At 43.8% G+C, this 27,905-nt stretch overlaps 2 protein-coding genes across 3 annotated transcripts; one reads left to right on the top strand and one right to left on the bottom strand.

Annotated features, from left to right (window-relative positions):
• Positions 1-78: 78 nt before the first annotated feature.
• On the top strand, positions 79-7,137 carry LOC106612399 (prolactin-releasing peptide receptor-like). Its single transcript, XM_014213493.3, has 3 exons — positions 79-187; positions 2,303-3,144; positions 3,471-7,137. Exons 2-3 carry the CDS (start codon positions 2,320-2,322, stop codon positions 3,795-3,797), a joined length of 1,152 nt encoding a protein of 383 aa, XP_014068968.1. The 5' UTR covers positions 79-187; positions 2,303-2,319; the 3' UTR covers positions 3,798-7,137.
• A 7,845-nt stretch (positions 7,138-14,982) lies between these two features.
• LOC106612400 (G-protein coupled receptor 4-like) lies at positions 14,983-26,297 on the bottom strand. 2 transcript variants are annotated; one of them, XM_014213494.3, is made up of 3 exons: positions 25,899-26,295; positions 20,892-21,010; positions 14,983-17,021 (listed from the first exon to the last, which is right to left on the bottom strand). In XM_014213494.3, exon 3 carries the CDS (start codon positions 16,978-16,980, stop codon positions 15,979-15,981), a length of 1,002 nt encoding a protein of 333 aa, XP_014068969.1. In that variant the 5' UTR covers positions 16,981-17,021; positions 20,892-21,010; positions 25,899-26,295; the 3' UTR covers positions 14,983-15,978. The 2 variants fall into 2 exon arrangements, with proteins under 2 accessions (XP_014068969.1, XP_014068970.1); XM_014213495.3 differs by lacking the exon at positions 20,892-21,010 and having other exon boundaries at positions 25,899-26,297.
• Between the last annotated feature and the right edge of the window lie 1,608 nt (positions 26,298-27,905).

Raw genomic sequence — 27,905 nt, 5'->3', positions numbered from 1 at the left:
AGAGAGAGAGAGAGAGAGAGAGAGAGAGAGAGAGAGAGGAGAGAGAGAGAGAGAGAGGCAATTATCACATCACAGGGAGAGGGGGAAGAGAAGAGGAAGAGGAGAGAGACACAGTCACAGAAGTGAAGCGACGTGACAGAGAGGAGAGACGCGTGCTGCCTCTGAGGAAAAGGAAGGCGCTGTACAAGTAGGCTTCTCTCTCTTATCTTACACACGCGCCACGCACACAACGCACACAAATGGTGCATACAAAAAAACGCACAATACACATGATTACAGCTTAAATCAATGTTGCTTGTTTTATTGTGGAATACAGAAAATGGGAACGCTTGATACTCTATTTTGAAAGGATCACTTAGCCCCCCAAAGTAGTACTAACACTACAGTATGTATGGCTGGTTTGACGAGTTGGACAAAGTAGTACTAACACTACAGTATGTATGGCTGGTTTGACGAGTTGGATGGATGATTTCTTAAAATTGCTAATGGTTGAAATTATACCAAATATTATCATTTGTAATGATATGCCATTTGTTCAATCACAGACATAAAAAAGGAATGTGTAAAAATTTTGTGTATTATTCATTTTGCTGTAGCCAGTCTTTTTCTTGTGCGTTTTTGTCGTCTGCCTGATCCACCTGTGTACGAGATCAGATAGCAGGGCGACAGATTAAACGTGTTTCAGGAGCAATTTGACTGTTATCTCTGTTGCCATAGGTTTTAGGCTCACTTCGAAGTAAATAGGGAGCCTGGTCATTTCACTGTTAAAATAGCCATCCAAAACTAGACTGCAATACCACTCAGAGTATAGGACTGTCTTTCATCTCAGTGTCTCGCTCTGCTTGGACGAGTACATCACATATGCAACCTATAAAGACCCACTCAAATGTACTGTAGGCACTAGACATTATTGCATGAAGACACCATTCACAAACGCATTGTATTATCTACTGTTGTTTGTCATGTAACAGCGCAATGACTTAGGCTACATATTCAATCGCTCCTTCTTCCTCACCACCTGTTGATTTACCACGTTCAGAGTGACAGAAAAAAAACTTTAGCTATTTTTATCTGTATGTCAATCTAACCACCTCTGTATTTCTTGCCTCAAGCATATTTGATTATGGAAAATCATAATAGAATTCCTCAAATAGTAGGTTATGATTGGGGGTCACTAATAATCTCCCTTCCTAATCGAAGAAATCATGATATTCTCCCACATTAACTAGGAAAAAAATACACATTTTAATCAGTAAAGCCATCTGATTAATCCCACAGTATGCGTCAGTGCAGACGTGACACGGTTGGGTTTTGGATGAGCTGTAGAGCTCCTCCGTTTTGCAATCAGAGGGTTTTCAGCTCTCGTCGAGGCTCAGAAATAAGTGGCTGGAAGAACCCCATCAAGTGCATTGCAACAGCATTACAGGGGATGCATATCCGAGGTGCTGGCGCTTAGACCAAGAGAGTAAAGTGAGTGCAGCCACTAAAGTGGGCGGTCACAGTATTAAAGAGACTGGACAGGAAAAACATGACGTTTACACAGACGCCCACATCCCGCCCCCCCAAAAATGAAATGACATTCAGGTTAGTACATACATATAGGAAAAGGAAGAGAGATGCCCAACTAGGTGGAAAATCTGTCTCTCACCAGCAGGTGGCGCTCTTTCGTTGTTTCGCCCACCAAGCAAGGAGTTATTGGAAGGAGGACAATGAGTGTTTCGAATTTGGTCCAAAAAAAATGAATGTCTTATTTTGCTACGTGAGTTTATTTGATTGAATGGAAGTTTCGTAATGCTTAAATTGTTACGAGTGTACTAATATAAGTAGGACACGTGACATCCCGGCAACTTTGAGAAAGAAAAAAAAAACGTTTTATCTGTTGCCTTGAGATGGCTTTGCATATTCACGGCATGAGGCTTGCAGCATAGCATCTCTCTCCCTTGAATACAGGCGGTTGATGTCAACAACCCTCATTGAGTATTCAAAAAGGATTACAATAATGGTATGCATCCACCAATCAAAGAAAGGATAGGCGGGAGCTAGACGGCCCAACGTGCCGCTTTGTGGACAACGACTCCCATTGTTAGGGCGGAGAGACGTATCTTGTCAGTATATCCATAATCTTTGGTGCATATTAAGTTAGCAACTAATGCAGAAAGGGCTGCTGAGGGTCATGAACAGGTTGAACTCAGAATCGAAGTGACCTTAGATATTGGTTCAACCCTTGACTTTGCAAGTGCTGATGCTTCCTCCAGTCTTTCTTTACTGCCACAATTTAGTGACTGTCTATGTTGTGTGGTAGGGGAGCAGTGTACTGAGATGGATCCCATCCTGGAGGTCCTGAGTGGGGCCAACACTACTGGAGGCCCCTCCCTGAACCACAGCAACAACCCCCTGGACATGTTCTCTGGCATGCAGCTGCTGCTGCGCTTCAAGCCCCTCTTCCTGCCCCTCTACTGCCTCCTGGTGGCCGTGGCCGGCATAGGCAACTCCATCCTGCTGGCCTGTATCCTGGCCGATAAGAAGCTCCACAACGCCACCAACTTCTTTATCGGTAACCTGGCGGCCGGCGACCTGCTGATGTGTCTGACCTGCGTCCCTCTGACCGCCTCGTACGCCTTCGACAGCCGCGGCTGGGCCTTCGGACGCCCTCTTTGCCACCTGGTGCCGCTGCTGCAGGCCGCCACTGTCTTCGCCTCGGTGCTGTCCCTCACGGCCATCGCAGTGGACCGCTACGTGGTGGTGGCCCACCCAGTGAGGAGGAGGATCTCTGTCGGGGGCTGCGGCGCAGTGGCTCTGGGGGTGTGGGGGTTGTCTCTGGCCCTGGCTGCCCCTCCCTCCCTCCACACGCGCTACCTGGACCTGAGGCCCCGTGGGGTGGAGCTGGTGGTGTGTGAAGAGTTCTGGCCGAGCTCTGGCCAGCTCAGGCTGCTCTACTCCTGCTGTATCCTGGTAGCCTCCTACATGATCCCTCTGCTGTCAGTCAGCGTGTCCTACTGTGCCATCACAGTGCACCTGAGACGCCACACGCTGCCCGGAGAGCCCTCACACTGCCAGCAGCGCTGGAGCCAGAGGAGGAGGAAAACCTTCTCTCTCCTGGTAGCCTCTGTGCTTGCCTTTGCCCTCTGCTGGCTGCCCCTGCAGGTGAGAACACACGCATGCACAGGCACAATGCACTCCCAATGATAGCCCACTGCACTTTCCTGATAGCCCATCAATTTTCCTGACATTGCTGACATCTTTATATAATTGAGCAGATGTCTTTGAGAAAATATGCTGAAAAAGCATTTTAGGGGCAGTTACATCACCTAGGCTGTACATAATCCCAATGTAATCCAATGTAATCCCAATGTAATCCAATGTAATCCCAATGTAATCCTAATGTAATCCTAATGTAATCCCAATGTTATCCACTGTAATCCTAATGTATGTGACCCCTGAGCATGTGTATTCCTCCTCCCTCCCTACAGGTGCTGAACCTGCTGTTGGACCTGGACCCAGACTACCACATCGTGGACAAGCGCTATGTCAATGTGCTGCAGGTGTGCTGCCACCTGGTGGCCATGAGCTCCGCCTGCTACAACCCCTTCATCTACGCCTCCCTGCACAGCAAGATCTGGCTGCACCTCAAGGGCTACCTGTGCCCTTGTCGCCGCCAGGGGACCCCAGGGGGCCAGCTCCTCTCCCGCTGCACCTCCCGGAACCCGGCCACCTGCCTCAGCCTGCTCTCTGAGGTCCCCGCCCCCGCCAAGGAGACCCCGGGGGTCGCCGGTCGAGAGTCCGACAGCACCCTCTGAGAACATCAGGAACCACAGCGTGGTTTATAGGTAGGGGTCAAAGGTCATATGCCATAGCAGCAGCCATTACATATATCTCATACACGCAGTTAGAGACGACGTAGGAGCAGGGAGGAGGGGGAGAATGAGGAGAGGCAGAGAGACAGTAGGACAGGGGGATCAGACTGCTCTGGAGACCGTCAACCCTGTGGATCGTTCATTCTATTTGCCTTGGGTGTCACTACAGCAGCCATGCTGCCAAAGATGATGAGCAGGTCCCGCATCTTCTGTGAGGCAGAGCGTGCAAACACTGTTGGGACCTTGGGCTGGGATGCAGGTCTGGCAGCGGCAGAGGGGGGTGATGACCCTGCTCTGAACTCCTCACTCTCCAAATGGATTACACACACGAAACAGAGGAGGGCAACAGGGCACAAACAGTCCGCAAAGATAACTCACTCTTCGCCTGATTTTGACGTGTTTCTTACTTTCTCTCCCTTTTCTTACTCTCTCTCTTGATCACTTTTTCCGATTTATTTCAATGCATGTAGCTTTAGCTTTACTTTTATTTTGATTTCTCTCTCTCTCTCTCTTTTGCTCTCTGTCCCCCTTTCCCTAGCCCCTAGTTTCTCTCTGCCTGGGCCATATGGAGCGATTCCCCTGCCCAGTGCTAGTTAGGTGTGTAGGAGTATCTTTGAACAGGTGTTGTTCCCTGCAGGATTTCCCTGCAGTCTCAAACCCAATCAGCTCCCTGGAACTCAATTAATCCAAAGCAAAGCACTATCTGTGCAGTCACCAACAGTGATATTATGGCTGCCATGTTGACTGACAGCCCAGGAACAGCACCCAGTCTGCCAAATGTACCTCACAATTGGATTAGTTTCGTATCTGTTGCTGAGTAGCGCAACTAGAACACAACATACACTTTTTAACCCGTTGTTATGCCACTTGCTGAACCCTGAGACACTGGCTTTGAGCCTAATAAAATGGATTAATTCCCAGAGGCCCTTTCTGTTGCTGTCTGTGAATTGGTGTTATGTTCTGTTAAAAAGGTTAGTTGTTTTCAAAGTGAATTTCTCCTCTCAAAAAACTGGTGTTGCACAAAGCTCCTGCCGTCTGATTTCCCAGTGTGTTGTGATAACAAGCGGGTTTCAACACAAAATCATAACCCTGTTGTCATCTTTTGACAACACAATTTATAGCGATGGTTACACTGAGTGAAAGTGAGCTTTCTAGCCGTGGTTTCAGTGGCTGTATCAGAGGAGGAATAGTGTGTTTCAAACAGGGTTGTGCAGCTGTGTCCATGTCTGTCTAGTTAGCTGGGGTTCATGTAGCTAACATTCACAAGGCCTCTGAGCACGCTGTCACTGACTCACTCTAGCAAACCACCCACGGCGTCAGTCCAACAAGAACACTGGGTTTGAATGGCTTTAAATGTGATCTGTATGGATGTTTGTGTACGACCAGATATCATGAAACGGACTTCGAAACAGACTGCTGCAGTTAAGTGTGAGCAAAATGTTTTTTTTTTTTTTTTTTTTCAATCTTCGAAATCGAATATAATGGAAAAGGCACAGGGGTTTTGAATGAACCTCCTTTAAACAAATTGATCATGTAGGTTAGGAGTAATACACCGTGTCACACATACTGTACACACATTTGAAACAATTACTCGCAGTGAACGCATGACTGCAGTTTCACACATCCCTGTTACACACACAGTGTTTCTGTTCCTTCTCTGTAGAGGCAGCTGTTCTACCCTGCCTCATTGTTGGCATCACCTTGGTTTCCTGTATGAGGTTCAGAGGCATCATGCCCATAGGGGGGCACAAAGGCAGATGTTTCCTGTTTATTTATTTTTCAGATGTTAAATTAATTACTGAACAAAACGCTTAACCCCACATTTTCTCATCATTATTTATTAAAAAAGATCTGTCAGCTGGGTTTTGCAGAGAGGGCACAATGACTGGACCAGGCAAAGAGTACATCCCCCCTGCCCCATTCTACCTAGCAAATGGTTCCTTCCAAGGTTAAATCAAATCAAATTGTATTAGTCACATGTGCCGAATACAACAGTGAAATGCTTACTCACGAGCCCCTAACCAACAATGCAGTTTAAAAAAAAAGAGTAACAATAAGAAATAAAAGTAACAAGAAATTAAAGAGCAGCAGTAAAATAACATTAGTGAGACTATACACAGGGGGGTACCGATACACCACAGAGTAAAGACAGGCTCGGCAGGACACTAAATACTGTATTCTAGTGAAGTGGTATTCAACTTTTACCCTACGAGGTCCGGAGCCTGCTGATTTTCTGTTCTACCTGATAATTAATTGCACCCACCTGGTGTCCCAGGTCTAAATCAGTCCCTGATTAGAGGGGGACAATTAAAAAAAAATACAATTGAACTGGCTTCAAAGTCCAGAGTTGAGTTTGAGGGCTTTAGAGCATGCAGACAGTATCGTCAGTAGAGGAGAGAGAGTGTTCGAGTGACACACACAGCAGTTGATTTGATTTTAGTGGCCGGTGATGGCCAGGACTTGCTGGAAGTATGTTAGTAAATGAATTTGATCAAGCCATGTAGACTATTGATTCCTTCTTGATAAATATATAAAACAAAAATGTTTAGCTGTTTCTCTATATTACTAGCCACCTAGCAATTTTTTGCCAGCTAGCTATGGTCCCAATCTCCCAACCTCATAACCAGCTACCAAGCTGTTTCAGGCTATCAATCAAGTTGGAGTAGCTTGTCTAACTATCTTAGCTGGCATGCCTGCTGGCAAGGTTGGTAGACTTAAGAAAAGCAAGCAAATGCTAAATGTACTGAACAACATTCAACATTCTTTTACCCAGATTTTTTTTGAAGAGATGCAGAAAAGCACATTTAGTTTCTTAAAAAAAAAAAAAACAGTCAGGAACATACTTAGTTTAAATGTGATCTGACAATTGATGTTAATATCAGATTATTTGTGTATTAATTATGATGTCATGATATGCGCCTGTATTTATGATGTATGTTATGACCCCATGTAATGTGTTGTAATTTGGATGTAATATCCTAGGCATGTTTGTGCAGTATATTGAGATGTGGGATTTACAACAGTCAAAATGACACCCTCATTGAAATGAAAATTGAACAGGTAAAGAGGTATGCTGAAATAACCTATGCAGAAAAATATATATTTTTAAATAGAATTAGGCATAATGATTATGGCACTAGATTGCAGGAAGAAGCTGTTTCAGGTGTATAAAAAATGCCAAATGCTCCAACTTACCACCCCCTCCATCCTCCGAAAAGAATGTCTGCATGACGCACGCCCCTGATCCTGTTTGTTTGCTAATTAAAAAGACTGTGAAATCATACATGTGAGAAAAAAAATTACTCAGTTCTTTTTTCGTCTATTTCATTCGTCAGGTTTTCACATACACACAGACAAACAATTAAATATGCACATCCACCAATAGCAAAATTATGTAGCTATTTAGACCAGTAGCAGTGACAAGTGCCAAAGGAAGTGGCTCTAAACAAAGGGCAGAGCAGTGAGATGGGCCAGTAATGCCATGGAGCTAAATGTGTGTGCATGCTAATTTGTTTCATTTATCCTATCTGGCAGCCATTACTGTAATGGGATTAGAAAGCCTGGATATAGCCTGTCTTTCCCAGGAGCAGCAGGGCTCAACATACAACAGCAGCAGTTTCAGCTAATGGCCTTATGGAGATAAGTGTGTAGTCTATGGATGAACCCTAGGGACAGAGCTCTCTCCCGCTGGCGCCAGCTCCCCAGATAAGTCCCTTCTCCCTGTGTGTGTGCGTGCATGTGTGGCATGTAGGGAGGGACTGAGTCACATGACCTTTATAACACGGACGTGCATTGCAATTAGGGCTATCTAGTCAAGTTAACCGCAGGATTTGCTGTGATTAATCGAAAATTCTAAATTGTCTCAAATTGAGCTGTAATGTAACTTTTTTTTATAGAAAGAGAATTACGAGAATATTAGGCGAGTGGCCAATCCTCAAAATGAGCTTTAGTTTTTGAGATACCACTAACCGACGTATAACAAAACACATTTGAATGCAAAAGTGGTTAAATTAATAGATATTTTGATGTACCACCTAAACTCAAAATGTGCAGAATATTGCCTGGTTGGAGAGGGGTGGGCTACATAAACTCATGTAACCCAATTAAACAAGCTCTGATATTGCTAAAATGTGAAATACAAGTAGTCAGTTGTCTTCCCTTCATACACAAACAAACAACATTAGGATATCTTAATTCATCTTGGAAATATATACCTGTAAACACAGAGATCTAATAGGTGGAAACATCAACTATGAATATTTATAATTAATGTAAGCTTGTCTTTTTGGTAGTTGAATAATAGACAACTTTTCAAGTCACATTTGCTCTCATTCAGTGCTGTATGGTCCTGCTGACAAAAAATTGTGCTCTGGGGCAGGTTTTTATCAAGGATCTCTCTGTATTTGGCTCCGTTCATCTTTCCCTCGATCCTGACTAGTCTCCCAGTCCCTGACGCTGAAAAACATCCCCACAGCATGATGCTGCCACCACCATGCTTCACCATAGGGATGGTGCCAGGTTTCCTCCAGACATGTTGCTTGGTAAGATGGAAAGATGGTAAGATGGCGCCGACAGACATGCCAGCTCTGTTTCTAGCTCCTAAGCAACTTTGCAGTATTTCGTTTTTTTGTGTGTTACTTCTTACGTTATAACCCAGGACGTTTTTTGTGTTATTACATAAAATAACTTTTGGATATCAAAGAGGCAGTAACTCACCAGCATTACGACTAGGAATACGACTTTCTGAATTGGATCCTTTGTTCGTACCCCCCAGGGCAATTTAACTTATCACAGAGGCTGCTCCAGTACGCCGCCGGTGGAGAAGAGTTATTCGGAGTTGGTCAAGGTAGGAAACAACACCTCCACTTCACTGATCCTCAACACAGGAGCCCCACAAGGGTGCGTGCTCAGTCCCCTCCTATACTCCCTATTCACGCGTGACTGCATGGCCACGCACGCCTCCAACTAGGCCTGATTACCAACAATGACGAGACAGCCTACAGGGAGGAGGTGAGGGCCCTGAGAGTGTGGTGCCAGGAAAATGACCTCTCACCCAATGTCAACAAAACAAAGGAGCTGATTGTGGACTTCAGGAAACAGCAGAGGGAGCACGCCCCTATCCACATCGACGGGACTGCAGTGGAGAAGGTGGAAAGCTTCAAGTTCCTCGACGTACACATCACTGACGATCTGAAATAGTCCACCCACACAGACATTGTGGTGAAGAAGGTGCAACAGTGCCTCTTCAACCTCAGGAGGCTGAAGAAATTTGGCTTGGCCCCTAAGACCCTCAGAGACTTTTACAGATGCTCAATTGAGAGCATCCTGTCGGGCTGTATTACCACCTGGTATGGCAATTGCACCGCAGGGCTCTCCAGAGGGTGGTACGGTCTACAAAATGCATCACCGGGGGAACACTGCCTGCCCTCCAGGACACCTACAGCACCCAATGTCACAGGAAGGCCAAAAAGATCATCAAGGACATCAACCACCCGAGCCACGGCCTGTTCACCCTGCTATCATCCAGAAGGCGAGGTCAGTACAGGTGCATCAAAGCTGGGACCGAGAGACTGAAAAACAGTTTCTATCTCAAGGCCATCAGACTGTTAAATAGCCATCACTAGCCGGCTGCCGCCCGGCTACTGAACCATGCACCTTAGAGGCCGCTTCCCTATATACATAGACATGAAATCACTGGCCACTTTAATAACATACCACTAGTCACTTTAATGATGTTTACATGCTGTAATCCATTACACTACAATCCTGCTCACGGCTGGGTTTCCCGTCACAATTCCTGACAGTTGCAAGTCCTGCCACATCCGACGAGCATCGTAGTAGAATTTGATCTTAGTCCGGTATTGACGCTTTGCCTGTTTAATGGCTCATCAGAGGTTGTAGTGGGATTTCTTGTAGCGTCCTTGAAAGCGGCAGCTCTATTCTTTAGCCTGTAATCTATGGCTTCTGGTTGGGATATGTATCTACAGTCACTGTGGGGACGACGTTGTTGATGCACTTAGTAGTGAAGCTGGTGACTGATGTGGTAAACTCCTCAATGCCATCAGATGAATCCCGGAACATATTCCAGTCTGTGCTAGCGAAACAGTCCTGTAGCTTAGCATCCACTTCATCGGACCACTTCCCAGTTGGGCGCGTCACTGGTACTTCCTGTTTGACTTTTTGCTTGTAGAGAGAGCTTTGTGTGTGTTTCCTTAGCGCTGTATGAAAATCCGTATCGCCAAAGTATCGCGGAACATCAGTGTTAAAATTTTAGAAGTAATTTCCGATTGAGCCGACATATGCAGTGTTTACCGTGAATGCAGTCTCTGCGACCACGGGAACATTGCCTTTAATTGTCAAACCTGTTACAAAACGGATCTTCAGCGCCACGGATTGAATAGAGCCCTTAAAGTTGAAATCTGTAGAAGGGGAAAGAGCGCCACTGTTCACCCCAGCGCCTTTGTTCTTGTTTTTGTTTTGTTGATGAAATGAAAAGGGGGCATCCAGCATTGCGGTAAAAGGGACAAAAGAGTGGTCGATGTTTGAAGCAAACTTCTTTGTTGTTGTAATATCAAAAGCAGACATGGCAGTTTCACCAACTACAAATATAATTTTCAATCGGCCTACTTTATTCTCCTTTTCTTTACACCTATACTCCAACTTTTCAATTTCCTCCCGTGTTAAAAACACTTCTAATTTTCACTATAACACACATTGGAACACCAACTGTGAGAGTGGTGTGGCAGGGAATCTGTCAGTTGTTACTGGTATGTTCATTGTAGCTGCTCCATACAACATTTAGCAGTAATGGAAGATGTGGCACGGACCTGAAATATTTATTTTTTGTGATTTTTGTTTTCTATTTTATACTCCTCTAAGAGCTTAGTGCTTAGTTGTATCTCACACTGGATTCATGTGGGGTACAATATATCAATGTTTAAGGGAGCTTGTTATTGTACCAACACACACTGTAAGACCATGATGTTCTTTAGTCACAGTGTGAGGGAACGTTTTCCACATTCGTAATTGAAAGCAAATGTCTTGTTGTGCTTTCTTCCTGTAGTGTAGCAATAAGATTTCATTGTTTTTACAAGGGTTGAAACATTTGTGTTTCATTTGTGTTTCACATTTGAAACAACTTCCCTGCTTTTCCAGAAATCCTGGTTGGAGGATTTATTTATTGAAAGTTCCACAAATTTTGCAACCCTATATTTTACACAGATCTGTGTGAAGTGAATGGGACAAGTGTGTAGTCTTCAAGGAGAGCTGCGGAGATCCTCAGACGAACATGATCAACAGTGTGTATACAAGTGTGTATTCAAGCCATAGTTGATATGAGAAGACTTGAGGATACGTAAGGGGACGAATGTCTTCAAAAGTATCTTCAAGCATACACCCGCACGCGCGCACGCACACACACACACACACACACACACACACACACACACACACACACACACACACACACACACACACCGAGATCTATCACTGTTTGTTCCACAGAGTGCCTAGCCCTTGATGTTGTTTTTCAAACTGCTCATTGGTCAAGTGTTTTCTATACATACAGCCATTTTATGTAGCAGTATGATATACAAGCTTCAGCTGCCTTAATCTCTCGTGGACAGATGAAATGGCGAGAATCTTTCAAGGCTCACATAGAATTATGTGATTACAAGCAGTAGCTCCTGGTTTTGGGTCTTCATCATTGATTATTTGGACGAATCAGGATTGGGTGGTACGGTCTGTCCAAAGTCAAAATTGGCTATATCGTAAAAATTCATGAAAACAAACATTTCCTTTTTGGCCATGATAAACACGGGTTAAATTAGCAGAAGGGAGGGGTTTGTCCTCGAGTTTCCATTTGCTAGGGAGGAGACTTCACTTCCTCCATTTGCACAAAGGTAATCACAATTGTTAATGCCCCCCCCCCAGAAGTGAAACAGTAAATTACAAAACTTTCGCAAGATCCTTTTACTTCTGGGTAACCCAGAAAGGGTTAAAGTCACATAATCATTTATTAGCATAATTTCACATCTATCACAGGTTGAAAACTCCATTCATCTAGGCCATTTGTGCTTGAGTGCTAGAGAGCTGCATTAATTGATTATAAAATAACATTATATTGCTACAGTTCATGCATCATTTAGCACATTGCTTTCACAAATGGTACACATAGAAATAAGGGTTTAGGTAATCTAATACTCTTCCATAATTTGATGAGATCTATCAAGGACCCTTAGACAAAGGAAATTGGTTTTCAATGAGGCGCTGCCTTTATAAAGATCCTAGAATGACATTTTGTGTTTGCAAACAAAACTCACTAATGCAACATACATAATTCATGGCCTTTTGAGAAGTAGGACCTAGTTTACTATCTTGAATTAGTTGTATTTCTGAAGAATGTTCACAGTCTCCAAAACTAACACTGTCTGCATATCTTTCCTTTGCATCATGTTCAACAAGGCTCTGGCACTGAGACGGACCAATAGTCATTCAGTGAGGTAAAGAGAGGAAATTACAATGAAAAAAAAAAAAGATTCCTCTGTGAAAGTACCGTATCATTAATCTCTAAGAGAGGGGAGCTTCCTTCTGTAAACAGGCTGTCCCCAGCCCTCATGAAACCAATTCAATATGACAGATAAATCTGTGCTTTGCAGTGCGTCTCATTTCAAGAGTTTGGTCCCCGTGAGCAGCTCAGAATCAGAGCAAGCATTCACGTCGTAGCCCACTGTTCCCACCAGTAAAATGCCAACCATTCAGCCTGCTACCGTATTGACGGGCACAGTGGGAGCTTTATTGACAAGCAGCATGCTATCATGTGAATCATTAAACACCATTCCACACATAGCAAGATAACCTGCAATTTCAATGCTGTCCCTCTTTAACTCACTCCACTGTCAGAGCTAAGGAAGGTCACAGAAATGCTTGCCACTGAGAAGCGATTATTGAACCCTCCTTTTGGTGACAAAGAATGTGGCGGCCAATTGTGTTCCAAAATCATTTGAGTCTGGACTGTGTCTGGAAACTGACCGTTCCTGTCAGATTTAGTTGAAAATCTTCTCTTCTCAGCTCTTATCATCTTATCAGCGCTGAGCAGATAGAACAAACGTCACTTTATCTCAATTTCATTCATGCAAACACCGTTATATTGGATTGTAGTAAATGATTTCATTACAAACTTTCCTTCTCACCACTGGTTATTGGATTTGCTTCATGAGATCTACTGATATTAGCTTATGACCGTTTTCTTCCAAATAATCAAGGAGCACTTGTAACAGTGTAGGTTCCGTCCCTCTCTTCGCCCCAACCCGGGCTCGAACCAGGGACCCTTGCACACATCAACAACTGACACCCCACGAAGCATCGTTACCCATCCAGCCACAAAAGCCGCGGCCCTTGCAACGCAAGGGGAAACCCTACTTCAAGTCTCAGAGCGAGTGACGTCACTGATTGAAACGCTATTAGCGCGCACCACCGCTAACTAACTAGCCATTTGACATCGGTTACACACTGATATGACCTTCTTTGGGAGCGATGTTCAAATAAACGGTTTGAAAGCAGTGGATAATTGTCCATCCCTCTCTGTAACTGCAGCAACAGAGACAAAACATCGCTGGCCGTTTTAATTATGGCGTGTGGGGGCGGTCTGTGTTACCGTCAGCTGATTATGGACTGTGTGGCTGTTTTAATTACGGCTCATTTTACGTTATGTTTGCTGTCAGTGAAGCTGGATGGAAGCCGTGCTCTCTGTGAGCCATAGCGTCTCTCGAGTCTTCTATTCAGCTTTCCTCATCAACACCAGAGAGCTCTTATCCAGAATGTAAGAGCCAAAGGGACCACCACTAGGATAGGAACCATGAGCCCCACAAATAACCCCCCCCCACCCGGGAACAGAGGGACTGCAGCAAGTCCCATCCCCACAATCAATCAATCAAACTTATTTATAAAGCCCTTCTTACATCAGCTGATGTCACAAAGTGCTGTACAGAAACCCAGCCTAAAACCCCAAACAGCAAGCAATGCAGGTGTAGAAGCACGGTGGCTAGGAAAAACTCCCAAGAAAGGCCAGAATCCAGGAAGAAACCTAGAGAGGAACCAGGCTATGAGGGGTGGCCAGTCCTTTTCTGGTTGTGCCAGGTGGAGATTATAACAGAACATGGCCAAGATGTTCAAATGTTCATAGATGACCAGCAGGGTCAAATAATAATAATCACAGTGGTTGTCGAGGGTGCAACAGGTCAGCACCTCAGGAGTAAATGTCAGTTGGCTTTTCATAGCCAATCATTCAGAGTATCTCTACCGCGCCTGCTGTCTCTAGAGAGTTGAAAACAGCAGGTCTGGGACAGGTAGCACGTCCGGTGAACAGGTCAGGGTTCCATAGCCGCAGGCAGAACAGTTGAAACTGGAGTAGCAGCACGGCCAGGTGGACTGGGGACAGCAAGGAGTCATCAGGCCAGGTTGTCCTGAGGCATGGTCCTAGGGCTCAGGTCCTCAGAAAGAAAGAAAGAAAGAAAGAAAGAAAGAAAGAAAGAAAGAAAGAAAGAAAGAAAGAAAGAAAGAAAGAAAGAAAGAAAGAAAGAAAGAAAGAAAGAAAGAAAGAAAGAAAGAAAGAAAGAAAGAAAGAAAGAAAGAAAGAAAGAAAGAAAGAAAGAAAGAAAGAAAGAAAGAAAGAAAGAAAGAAAGAAAGAAAGAAAGAAAGAAAGAAAGAAAGAAAGAAAGAAAGAAAGAAAGAAAGAAAGAAGAAAGAAAGAAAGAGAATTAGAGACAGCATACTTACATTCACACAGGACACCGGATAAGACAGGAGAAATACTCCAGATATAACAGACTGACCCTAGCCCCCCGACACATAAACTACTGCAGCATAAATACTCGCTGCCAACCGATATAAATCAGCATCACACTGCTTAATTAAAGCGAGGGTCTACAGTGATCTCTCATGTTCAGAGCATTTGTTAAAGAGCTGTATTGACTAAGTGTCTAAATTGATGAGGAAGTTAATTTTTTTCCAGCGCTGGATTTTTGTTCTCCTATTTTTATATTTTACCTTGATGGAGTGAGAGGGGAACTGATTTGTCCGATAATGGAATTGTACATGGAAACGTAAGAACAAATATGCACATTTGGGTAGCTTCCTTTTATGTTTATTGGGTGAACATTTGTACAACATGCCTTCAATGTCCAGTACTGTATTTTATGTGATTCCAACACCAGAATTGTTTATTACATAGATTTCGTTTGGGATATACAGTATATGAAATTGACAAATGTTCTTCTGATTTATGTCAGTCCACAAACAGGCAAATTAGAACAAGAAGGTTCATTTGTAAACCAAGCACATATCAATGAAAACCTGTGGCAGGCCTGAAGAGATTCAAGGGCCCTTCAAGCGGAGCAATCCTGTAACATAAAGCCAGAACAGACAGCCTTTGAAAGGGTTTTCCTTACCAATGAGGACAGGCATTAATAGAAAGCTCCAATTAAAGAACACAATACCCATCCTCATCACCAAGCGGAATGTTAGAAAAACTTCACAAAGGCTTTTCTTTGAACATTTTAAAGACAACCTGATTGACTGATTGTCCATGAAAGTGGGTTGATATGAAAGAACATGTTATTAAAGTCACACAGAACAAACATGCCGTCCTTTTTACAATGTGCACAGAAGGGATTTACAGCAAAAGATGAAGGGCATAAATACAACAAACTGTAACTGTATTCAGTTACGTTACCAGCAAAGATATTGTAATCAGATTACCGATACCCTTGAAAAACAACATGATTAATTAGATTACTTTTAAATTCAGACACCTTATGACAGCATTCTGTTTTCTCAATGACATTCAATTCAGCATTGGAAAAAGCCTCAGCTTGTTCCACCTGAGTGAGTCAGAGACCACCATGATGACATACCAAATGCGTTGGATGGATCCTTTTTGTCTTCTTCTAATGCCTCTTAAAGGGAAGGCAATCCAAAAGCAACTGAAAGTGAGTTTGGGTAATCCAAAAGTTAGATTATTGATTACAATTTTGGACAGGCAACTAGTAACTGTAATGGATTACATTTAGAAAGTAACCTACCCAACCCTCCACACAAACACACACACACACACACAGTATGTAATCAGATCAGGCTTGTAATATGTGTGTTCCATGGTTCAATGGAGAGGGGACTCTCTCTCTCCCTCTGACCCTGTCTGTTCCCACAGAAGCACAGTCTCATGTCCTCCCTCACCCCGTTACTGACCAGCACATACAGCACTGGGTCCACCACACTGTTCAGGCTGGATAGGGCCAGCGTGAACGAGAAAGGGAAGTGCATTTTCTGCTCAAACTGACAGTACATATTTTCGTCCATGTGGTAGTAGGCCAGGGAGCGGGTCAGCAGGAGGAGGTGGTAGGGGGCGAAGCACACAGAGAAAATCCCGATCACCCCGAAGGACAGCAGCCGTACCTTCCTCTTAGCCTGCTCCCCCAGCCCCTCGCTCTGCTTCACCTGGCCCAGGATCCTCCAGTAACACAGCCCCAGCACCAGCAGAGGCAGCAGGAAGCCGATGCCCACCCGCAGCAGGTTGAACAGGGCCACGGGCTGTGGCATGGGGTAGGTCTCGTAGCAGCGGTCCTGCATGTCGTCGTGGGCGTCCTGCAGGTTGTCTTTGAACAGCACCAGGCCGTGTCCGGACATGACAGTCACGCACACGACCAGACAAAGCACCCAGGCGTAGCGCGTGCTGCGGAAGGCTTTGGTCCTTAGGGGGTAGGTGACGGCCAGGCAGCGGTCCACAGAGATGCAGCACAGCAGGTAGATGCTAAGGTACATGTTGGAGTAGTAGAAGAAGCCGGCCACGCTGCAGGAGAGGCTGCCCAGGCTCCAGTGGTGGTCCTTGTGGTAGTAGTTGATCCAGAGAGGCATGGTAAAGATATAGAGTAGGTCAGACAGGGACAGGTTGAGCAGGAATACCCCCAGGGCGTTCTGGCTGCGGACCTGCTGGACGATGGGGCCAAGGGTCAATAGGTTAAAGGCCAAGCCCAGGATAAAGGCCAGGATGTAGATGCCCATCAATAAGTTACTGATAGGGCTATTAGAGATTGTCACGCAAGTCAAGTTGAAGTTTGTTTTATCCATCTGTTTCTTTATCTTTGTTCAGGTCCAAACTGGAGTAGTTCCTGAAAAGACAAACAAATCAAAATCAAATCAAATGTGCTGAATACAACAGTGAAATGCTTACTGACGAGCCCCTAACCAACAATGCAGTTATAAAAAATATAGATAAGAATAAGAAATAAAAGTAACAAGTAATTAAAGAGCAGCAGTAAAATAACAATAGTGAGGTATATACAGGGGGTACCGGTACAGATTCAATGTCCGGGGGCACCGGTTAGTTGAGGTAATATGTACATGTTGGTAGAGTTATTAAAGTGACTATGCATAGATGATAACAACAGAGACTAGCAGTGGTGTAAAAGAGGCGGGGGGGCAATGCAAATAGTCTGGGTAGCCATTTGATCTTATAGCTTGGGGGTAGAAGCTGTTTCGAAGCCTCTTGGACCTAGACTTGATGCTCTGGTACCGCTTGACGTGTGGTAGCAGAGAGAACAGTCTATGACTAGGGCGGCTGGAGTTTTTGACAATTTTTAGGGCCATCCTCTGACACCGCCTGGAATAGAGGTCCTGGATGGCAGGAAGCTTGGCCCCAATGATGTGATGTACTGGGCCGTTCACACTACCCTCTGTAGTGCCTTGCGGTCGGAGGCCGAGCAGTTACCATACCAGGCAGTGATGCAACCAGTCAGGATGCTCTCGATGGTGCAGCTGTAGAACCTTTTGAGGATCTGAGGACCCATGCCAAATCTTTTCAGTCTCCTGAAGGGGAATAGGTTTTGTCGTGCCCTCTTCACAACTGTCTTGGTGTGCTTGGACCATGTTAGTTTGCTGGTGATGTGGACACTAAGGAACTTGAAGCTCTCAACCTGCTCCACTACAGCCCCGTCGATGAGAATGGGGGCATGCTCGGCCCTCTTTTTCCTGTAGTCCACAATCATCTCTTTTGTCTTGACCATGTTGAGGGAGAGGTTGTTGTCCTGGCACCACACAGCCAGGTCTCTGACCTCCTCCCTATAGGCTGTCTCGTCGTTGTCGGTGATCAGGCCTACCACTGTTGTATCATCAGCAAACTTAATGATGGTGTTGGAGTCGTGCCTGGCCGTGCAGTCATGAGTGAACAGGGAGTACAGGAGGGGACTGAGCACGCACCCCTGAGGAGCCCCCGTTTTGAGGATCAGCGTGGCGGATGTGTTGTTACCTACCCTTACCACCTGGGGGTGGCCCATCAGGAAGTCCAGGATCCAGCTGCAGAGGGAGGTGTTTAGTCCCAGGGTCCTTAGCTTATTTTTTAGCTTTGAGGGCACTATGGTGTTGAACATTGAGCTGTAGTCAATGAACAGCATTCTCACAAAGGTATGTAATTAGTGTAAAATAAAATATAGTTTGAATCGCTTGTGATGTATGAACCCTGATCAGAAAAGCTTGTTTATCACCTGTGTTAAAAATCAAGTTTCCGTAGTCTTTGCCATTTTTTTTTAACGTTTATTTAACCAGGAAAGTTGTATTTAGACAGTCTTGAGTCATAAATGAGACAGCCTATTCTGTCTTTCCTAGAACTTCCTCTATTCTCATTTAGTAGAAAGTTACTCACATAGGGCTCTAATCAATCTGCATTGCGGAAGTTCAGCTTTACAGCTTGATTGAAATTTAAAGGCAATCTCTGCTTTAGCGGAGACTGCATTCACAGTAAACACTGCATATGTTGGCTCATTCAGAAATTACCTTTACATTTCTATCGCAGAATCTGTAACAATTCAGCTTTACAGATTCAAAAGAGCCCATGAAGTGTATCATAGATACACATACGATACATTCGGAAAGTATTCAGACCCCTTCACATTTTCCACATTTTCATATGTTACAGCCTTATTCTAAAATGTATTAAATCGTTTTTTTCCTTCATCAATCTGCACACAATACCACATAATGACAAAGCAAAAACTTTTTTTTTTTAATATCACATTTACAGAAGTATTCAGAGCCTTTACTCAGTACTTTGTTGAAGCACCTTCGGCAGTGATTACAGCCTTGAGTCTTCTTGGGTATGATGCTACAAGCTTGGCACACCTGTATTAGATGAGTTTCCCCATTCTTCTCTGCAGATCTTCTCAAGCCCTGCCATGATGGATGGGTAGCGTCGCAGCACAGCTATTTTCAGGTCTCGCCAGAGATGTTTGATCGAGTTAAAGTCCGGGCACTGACTGTGCCACTCAAGGACATTCAGAGACTTGTCCCGAAGCCACTCCTGCATTGTCTTGGCTGTGTGATTAGGGTCGTTGTACCTGTTGGCAGGTGAACTTTCGCCCCAGTCTTCGATCCTGTGCGCTCTGGAGCAGGTTTTCATCAAGGATCTCTCTGTACTTTGCTCCGTTCATCTTTCCCTTGATCCTGACTAGTCTCCCACATCCCCACAGCATGATGCTGCCACCACCATGCTTCACCGTAGGGATGGTATTGACCAGGTGATGAGCAGTGCCTGGTTTCCTCCAGACGTGTCGCTTGGCATTCAGGCCAGAGTTCAATCTTGGTTTCATTAGACCAGAGATTCTTCTTTCTCACAGTCTGAGAGTCCTTTGTGTACATTTTGGCAAACTCCAAGCGGGCTGTCGTGTATTTTAATACTTATGTAAGTTATTTCTGTTTCTTATGCAAACATTTCTAAGAACCTGTTTTCACTTTGTCATTATGGGGTATTGTGTGTAGATTGATGAGGAAAAAAGTATTTAATCAATTTTAGAATAAGTCTGTAACATAACAAAATGTGGAAAAGTTGAAGGGGTCTGAGTACTTTCTGAATGCACCGTATAAATAGACACAATACTATATAACACATATCAGTTGAACTCATCCCTCAAAAGATGGCATCCTCTTACTCACAATCATTTCATTTTAATATCCCAGTATCCAGCTCATCACACTTTGCTCCAACCCATTTCATTGACAAAATTGTTTATGTGTCAAAAAGATAAAACCCTTTGGCTATCCACTCTGACACAGTCAAAAATGTAACATACTATTTGAGCTTGATAATTGGCTCTGGATGGAAAATATGAGTCTACCCTTCAAAAGTGGGTCTCTGAGGTTTAGTCATGGTCTCACAGATATCGATTTGAGCCTTATTGCAGTGGAACTGGCTAACTCCAAATTGACTGTGAAACCATCTCTCCGCTTTTAAATACTTTGTGTGAAAAGCTTCACCAATTTCAGGATTTGTGACCTTCTACATTGTCTGACCCCCTCTGTGTATGATAGCAGTTACTGTCATTGGGTTCAGGATCTTATGATTTGACAAAAAATGTGTCATGGAAATATTGGCTCCCTCCTCTAAAACGGGTTTATATTATCTTATGTTAATGCCGCTGTCCAGTAATTGCATCAACATTTTCCATGGTTACTGTTCTGAATGTTTTCCAACTGGCTGACTATCTGCCACAGCACAGGTTGTGATTCACGGGAGAGCATTTGCACTTCATTGTGACGTTCGATGTGCCAGAGCCAGGCCCTGGGATTGGATTAACCAGATATTTGGAGGCAATAAGACTGACAGCAGTACAGTTCGTAGCTTTAATGCGTATTTCAACTCTTTAGTGAAATGCAAGGAAGGACATAGTTCTATAAAGGTCACAGGGGTGTTACGATCATAGCGGGAAGAAAATATGTCCTGCGGCAGTAACTTTATCAATCATTGGTGATGAAATTCGGACTGATACTACACACTGATAATCAGATCTAAGTTTCTGTTCTAGCTTGCTCCTGAAATAGACATGCAAGTCTGACTGTCACATGAAACAAACATCCCTATTTCAATCTAAATCCCAATTAGATTCTGGGAAACATGGCAGCAATTAATAAGATGGACATCTATGTTCCTTTCAATACCACATACACCAAAATGTGTTTTTAGATTATTAGTAGCGCAATCACATAATTACCTTTTCAGCTCTCTGGTGGAGTAATACAAAGTCTTCTTTTTAATTATTGCACTAAAATGTGTTGATGGTATTGAGGGGTAGCTCGGTTCCAGCTCAAATTGGAGAAACTCTTTTGAGTTCTGAAAGATAAAACAGGAAATCATTAAAAAAACAAAACGTTATGGGGCAGAGAAGAGGATGTTGCTATGTTTCCATCCTCATCCCACACTCAGGCATTGTTGTTGTCGGTGTGCAGAAACAGAAGGCCCTTATTAATGGTATAAGTGGATGATAATACATTGGCATGAATTGGCATGTGATGTAAATGTACTCTACGGTATATAATTGGTATGTAATCCAGACTGATCAAGCACTCATTCCTATTCCCTGGGTTAATGCTCATGATAATGATCCTAAAGGGTAATTCTATGGGTGATCCACATATCTGTCATTAATCTAAGTTCTCACCATGTGGATGACAGACATTACATGCAAACCGCAAATAGCCTAACTGAGGTGAGACGAACATGATTAGTAGTTCATTTAGCAGCAAATAAGAATGAGCGTTGACTATGTGACGATCTGCACATTTTCCTTTGTATTATTACCACGGTGAATAGGGCGACCTGAACCTGTTGTCAGACCATAACGTGCTAATCATTCATCAGAACATTCTGCTATGCTGGTGCAATCTACTGACTAGTCAGGCCATTTGGCCTCCAATAATCACTGTGGAATTTAGAAACATCTTTCAGTTTCAGAGACATTGATGGAATAATCATTGCGTTAGTTGAACATTTTGCGCCCTTGACAACGTTCATCAGAAAAAGTGAAAAGGCTGAACGTAGGTATCGGTGGCATACCGATAGCTTGAGTTGTGAGTAACCGTGGTATTCCCCTCTTAGTAACAAGGAAATAATGAACATTCTGGTCTAGATTACTAATGTTCCGTTGACTCTTAACCAAAAATAAATTCAGAACTGCTGATACAAATCTTTCCAAATACTGTAGCCCATAATGCTGTATTTTATGTGACCACTTGTGGGTGTGTTCTTGATAACTGCGCTATTGTGGTTACCCTTTCGCTCCAACACAGTTTCATTTCCTCTTTCTTAAAAAAAAAACCCAACCATGTCTATACTTTTAAAAATCGAATGTGCTTGCAGAATGCCTGTCCAAACGTACAGTTGAAGTCGGAAGTTATCATACACTTAGGTCTGGGTGGGGTTATATCCTGCCTGTTTGGCCCTGTCCGGGGGTATCATCGGATGGGGCCACAGTGTCTTCTGATCCCTCCTGTCTCAGCCTCCAGTATTTATGCTGCAGTAGTTTATGTGTCGGGGGGCTAGGGTCAGTCTGTTACATCTGGAGTATTTCTCTTGTCTTATCCGGTGTCCTGTGTGAATTTAAATATGCTCTCTCTAATTCTCTCTTTCTCTCTTTCTTTCTTTCTCTTGGAGGACCTGAGCCCTAGGACCATGCCTCAGGACTACCTGGCATGATGACTCCTTGCTGTCCCCAGTCCACCTGGCCATGCTGCTGCTCCAGTTTCAACTGTTTTGCCTGCGGCTATGGAACCCTGACCTGTTCACCGGACGTGCTTGTTGCACCCTCGACAACTACTATGATTATTATTATTTGACCATGCTGGTCATTTATGAACATTTTAACATCTTGAACATGTTCTGTTATAATATCCACCGGGCACAGCCAGAAGAGGACTGGCCACCCCTCATAGCCTGGTTCCTCTCTAGGTTTCTTCCTAGGTTTTTGGCCTTTCTATGGAGTTTTTCCTAGGGAGTTTTTCCTAGCCACCGTGCTTCTTTCACATGCATTGCTTGCTGTTTGGGGTTTTAGGCTGGGTTTCTGTACAGCACTTTGAGATATCAGCTGATGTACGAAGGGCTATATAAATACATTTGATTTGATTTGATTTGAGTCATTAAAACTCGTTTTTCAACCACTCCACAAATGTATTTTTAACAAACTTAAGTTTTGGCAAGCCGGTTAGGACATCTACTGTGTGCATGACACAATTAATTTTTTCAACATTTGTTTACAGACAGATTATTTCACTTACAATTCAGAGTATCACAATTCCAGCGGGTCAGAAGTTTACATACACTATGTTGACTGTGCCTTTAAACAGCTTGGAAAGTTACAGAAAATTATGTCATGGCTTTAGAAGCTTCTTATAGGCTAATTTACATAATTTGAGTCAATTGGAGGTGTACCTGTGGATGTATTTCAAGACCATACCTTCAAACTCTGTGCCTCTTTGCTTGACATCATGGGAAAATCAAAATAAATCAGCCAAGACTTCAGAAAAAGAATTGTAGACCTCCACAAGTCTGGTTCATCCTTGGGAGCAATTTCCAAACGCCTGAAGGTACCACGTTCATCTGTACAAGCAATTGAACGCAAGTATAAACACCATGGGACCACACAGCCGTCATACCGCTCAGGAAGGAGACGCATTCTGTCTCCTAGAGATGAATGCACTTTAGTGCGAAAAGTGCAAATCAATCCCAGAACAACAGTAAAGGACCTTGTGAAGATGCTGGAGGAAACAGGTACAAAAGTATCGATATCCACAGTAAAACGAGTCCTATATCGACATAACCTGAAAGGCCGCTCAGCAAGGAAGAAGCCACAGCTCCAAAACCGCCATAAAAAAAGCCAGACTACGGTTTGCAACTGCACATGGGGACAAAGATCGTACTTTTTGGAGAAATGTCTTCTGGTGTGATGAAACAAAAATAGAACTGTCTGGCCATAATGACCATTGTTATGTTTGGAGGAAGAAGGGGGAGCTTGCAAGCCGAAGAACACTATCCCAAACGTGAAGCACGAAGGTGGCAGCATCATGTTGTGGGGGTACTTTCCTGCAGGAGGGACTGGTTGTAACGCCCTGGCCATAGAGAGGGGTTTTTTGTTCTTTATTTTGGTTAGGCCAGGGTGTTACATTGGGTGGGCGTTCTATGTGCATTTTTCTATGTTGGTTTGTTTCATTGATTTTGGCCGTGTGACTTCCAATCAGGCACAGCTGTAGAGTGTTGTTGCTGATTGGGAATCACACATAAGTGCCTGTTTTTCCGTTGGGGTTTTGTGGGTAATTGTTTCTGTTAGTGTTTTGCACCTGACAGGACGGTTTGGCTGTCGGTTTTCTTATTTTTGTATCGTGTTCTTTCGTCTATTATATATTCAATGATGAACACAAACTCCGCTGCACCTTGGTCTACTCTCTCTCACGACAGCTGTTACACTGGTCCACTTCACAAAATAGATTGCATCATGAGGAGAAAAAATGATGTGGATATATTGAAGCAACATCTCAAGACATCAGTCAGGAAGTTAAAGCTTGGTCGCAAATGGGTCTTCCAAATGGACAATGACCCCAAGCATACTTCCAAAGTTGTGGCAAAATGGCTTAAGGACAACAAAGTCAAGGTATTGGAGTGGCCATCACAAAGCCCTGACCTCAAACCTATAGAAAATGTGTGGGCAAAACTGAAAAAGTGTGTGCGGGCAAGTAGGCCTACAAACCTGACTCAGTTACACCAGCTCTGTCAGGAGGAATGGGACAAAATTCACCCAACGTATTGCGGGAAGCTTGTGGAAAGCTACCCAAAACGTTTGACCCAAGTTAAACAATTTAAAGGCAATGCTACCAAACACTAATTGAGTGTATGTAAACTTCTGACCCACTGGGAATGTGATGAAAGAAATAAAAGTTGAAATAAATAATTCTCTCTACTATTATTCTGACATTTCACACTCTTAAAATAAAGTGGTGATCCTAACTGACCTAAGACAGGGAATTTTTACTAGGATTACATGTCAGGAATTGTGAAAAACTGAGTTTAAATGTACATGGCTAAGATGTATGTAAACTTCCGACTTCAACTGTACATTCCAGCACATTACTGAAGAACACTGTAGGTCTAGTTTTGTTATCTCATGTTTGGCCTGAAGAATGCACTTTTTAAGCTATCTGTCCTGTCTGATTAATAAAGCATCATGAATATTTGTGTAGCAGGCTACCATTCATAAATCTGCAACTCTACATGCTACCTGCCTTGCATTCTCTCCCACAGGATTCTCTGTCTATCAGATTTGCACAGCATCTTGGTTAACTCCCTGAGATTGTGGGTTTAGTTTAGTCCTTGTGTTGTCCGTATTCTCTTAACGTCAAATGAACCTTGCTTAGCAATTAGAAGAGTACATTTGACTGACACTACATGTAATATCTACCCACTGAAGCTGTCCTTGCTAGCCCTCTCAAGACCACTTGTAATGTGGATTTAACTCCATTACATCTGTCCAGCAGTATGTTAATGTTCTTTTAGCCAAACGCACAGGGAGGGGACTCTCAGACGTACAGTGACAGCTAGACGAAAGATCTCCCAGGTCACAGATAGTCTCGTGTCCCAACGGTCTCAAAGCGTCACTCGTTTACATCCTTGAAAATGTCCACTTCTTTCTCAATCAGCAGACTGTTCTCTTCCACATTTCCACAGTTCTCAGAATCAACCCTTTGTTTTGCCCTTTAAGCACCTGTGGAAGCAATTTGCATGTTTTCGGACCTTGAATCAGTCACTGGCTACATTCCCAGACCTCTTTAGTCTAATCATTTAGTGAGACAGACTCACACTGCTACAGGCTTCCTTTTATCTCTGTCATCCTGGGGCCAGAGCAACAGGGAAAATTGTGTTGGGGGGGGGGGGGGGGGTTATTTTAGAACGGAATTAAAATAGATCTTGTCAGCGCAATTTTTAGGTCGAATATTTAGGAAGCACAGGCGTGCATCTGTGAAGAGATTGAACTGAGACCTAAAGGACTCTCAATCAATTTGAGACAACATGTGTATGTCTTATTTTCTAAAACGTACAGTTATACTCTGTGCACTAACTTTCAGAGAATGTCTGAACTCCATCCGAAAGGAAAAAGTTGACAAAAGCACTATCATTCATTCATCTACACGTTTTACCACTTCTGAGTCCTGACCGCCGTTTAAGAAGTCCTCACCTGTCAGTTGTGGCACTTAGCTTGTTGTCAACAATGGTTCTCCAAAAGTGGGTCAAGAACTTCTGTCTCCTTCAGTAACCCTCAGGTACAGGAAATTTCCATTCAGACAGCCTGAGGGGAGACTTCAGAACCTTTGAGTTACTGCCAGACCATTAGAGTCCCACATGACGACAGGAAGAGAGCTGCGCCCACTCCAGTCAGAAACACTCTGATGAGAGAAGACAACCGACAGACTGATGTTTTCAACCCAGTACACGTCCTCTGTGATGGGGAAATGCCAACCATTAGCAGTCAGTCCATTCACTAAAGTCAAGATGTCAGATAGACAGCCATGCACGAGAAAGACAGAGAGAGAATAAGCCAGACACGAGAGGGGAAGAGAAGAGTGATGTTTAGGGGAGGAGGGAGGGAGTTTTCTTCAGCACACACGTGCATTTGAGAAGTAATTACTTCAGGGCGGGGGTAGAGACCAGGCTAGACACGTCTCATACACTAACTCCCCAGCACCTCCAGATGGATCGTTGAGACTGAAACTTACAACTTGACAGGAAGTCAGGCTGACCACAATGGTAGTTTCCTCCACAAGATACAACAAAGAGAGCTAACAGCAGCAACAGATATTATTGACTCACAGGCAATGTAAGTCAATAACACAATAGATTAAAATTATCTTTAGACGTGACTAATGGGCTATTCCTATGGCGTGGAAATCTGATACACATGTCAACCGGACTGAAACCATTAGGGAGAATTCTAAAATAATTAATCACAGGTCAGGTCATCTCTAACGTCATCTCCGTACCTGAAGTAAATCACAGCTGGAGATTACATGACTTGGACTGCATCTGCCTATTAATACAGGAGGGAAAAATGTTTATCACAGTCACAATTCAACTGGGAATGAGAAGCAAATATCCTTTATAAACAGACTCTCCCTACACTCTGTGTTAATATTTATCATCCCATCTTTGAATTCTGTCTTGTAATAACTCTCTCAATATGCCCTTGATGTTGAACGCTTCACAGCTGTTTCCAAAGCAATTTTTTTTTAATGAACGTTGCTGCAGGGAAATGTACAGAGATGCATGAAGGTATGTGGGTAAATGAGCAGATAGTGTGCAATTGTCAGTAAGTTTCAGAGATGTGGTCAGAAATTAGAAGTTGGAGAGGAGAGGAAAATCTGTCCTGAAGTGAGGATGTGTTGTGCTCAACAGGGAGATGGAGAGATGAAACGAGAGACAGAGCCGCCTCTATGGGTCGGCAAAGTACCGGGTGGCAAAGCGTGACATGGCATGGACCCCCCAGACATGCCCCCCAGTTTTGTTTCCCCATAAACATAACAAATGGTATATGAATTTTGCCAATGCAGCGTTGTCGGGCCTGCCAGTAGCACAGACACGGGATAGAGGCTATGCTGGGTGCGAGCTCATGATCTGAGGAGGGGGATATAATAATGTAATGTTTAGTAGTTAAAATCCCCAAATGCATTGTGTTTGTGCACCTAGCCATGCATTGTCATAAGGTACCATCTTCATTACCTTCATTTAGGAAGCTCATTGGATTCCACCCAGGGCAGGGTAAAATTGACCGTTTTAATAGGCTAGCTAGTAGCTACTAGCTTCATTAAGTTTTGGTAGCAGTGAGTTGAATATTTATAGTTGGCTAATCAGCATGGAGATTCGAAAATGGCTAGGCACTGCCAAGAGCAAAAAAAACGTAGGGCCACCATGTCGATGCAAGCTTTCCGAGCAGCCCACTGGTCCTACCACCAAGGTTGAGGAGCCTTGCAGCAAATGTAATACCCGTCCATCCCGCATACTGCCTGCTGAACAAGAAGATGGAGAGCCAGGGCCTAGCACCAGCATCACAACAAGCACCTGCACCGCCGTTTCGCCAGCCACTAGTAACTTGCACCTGATGACCTGTTGGATCTAACCAAAACTGAACCAGTGGAAGCAGAGTGTATTGATTCTTGCAAAGTGAAATCGCAACCACAGCCAGCAACTA

The sequence above is a fragment of the Salmo salar genome, chromosome 09, assembly GCF_965601325.2.
Source record: "Salmo salar chromosome 09, fSalSal1, whole genome shotgun sequence".
Taxonomy (NCBI): Eukaryota; Metazoa; Chordata; class Actinopteri; order Salmoniformes; family Salmonidae; genus Salmo; species Salmo salar.
The sequence above is the reverse complement of the archived record's forward strand: the minus strand, read 5'-3'. Positions and strand labels throughout refer to the sequence as shown.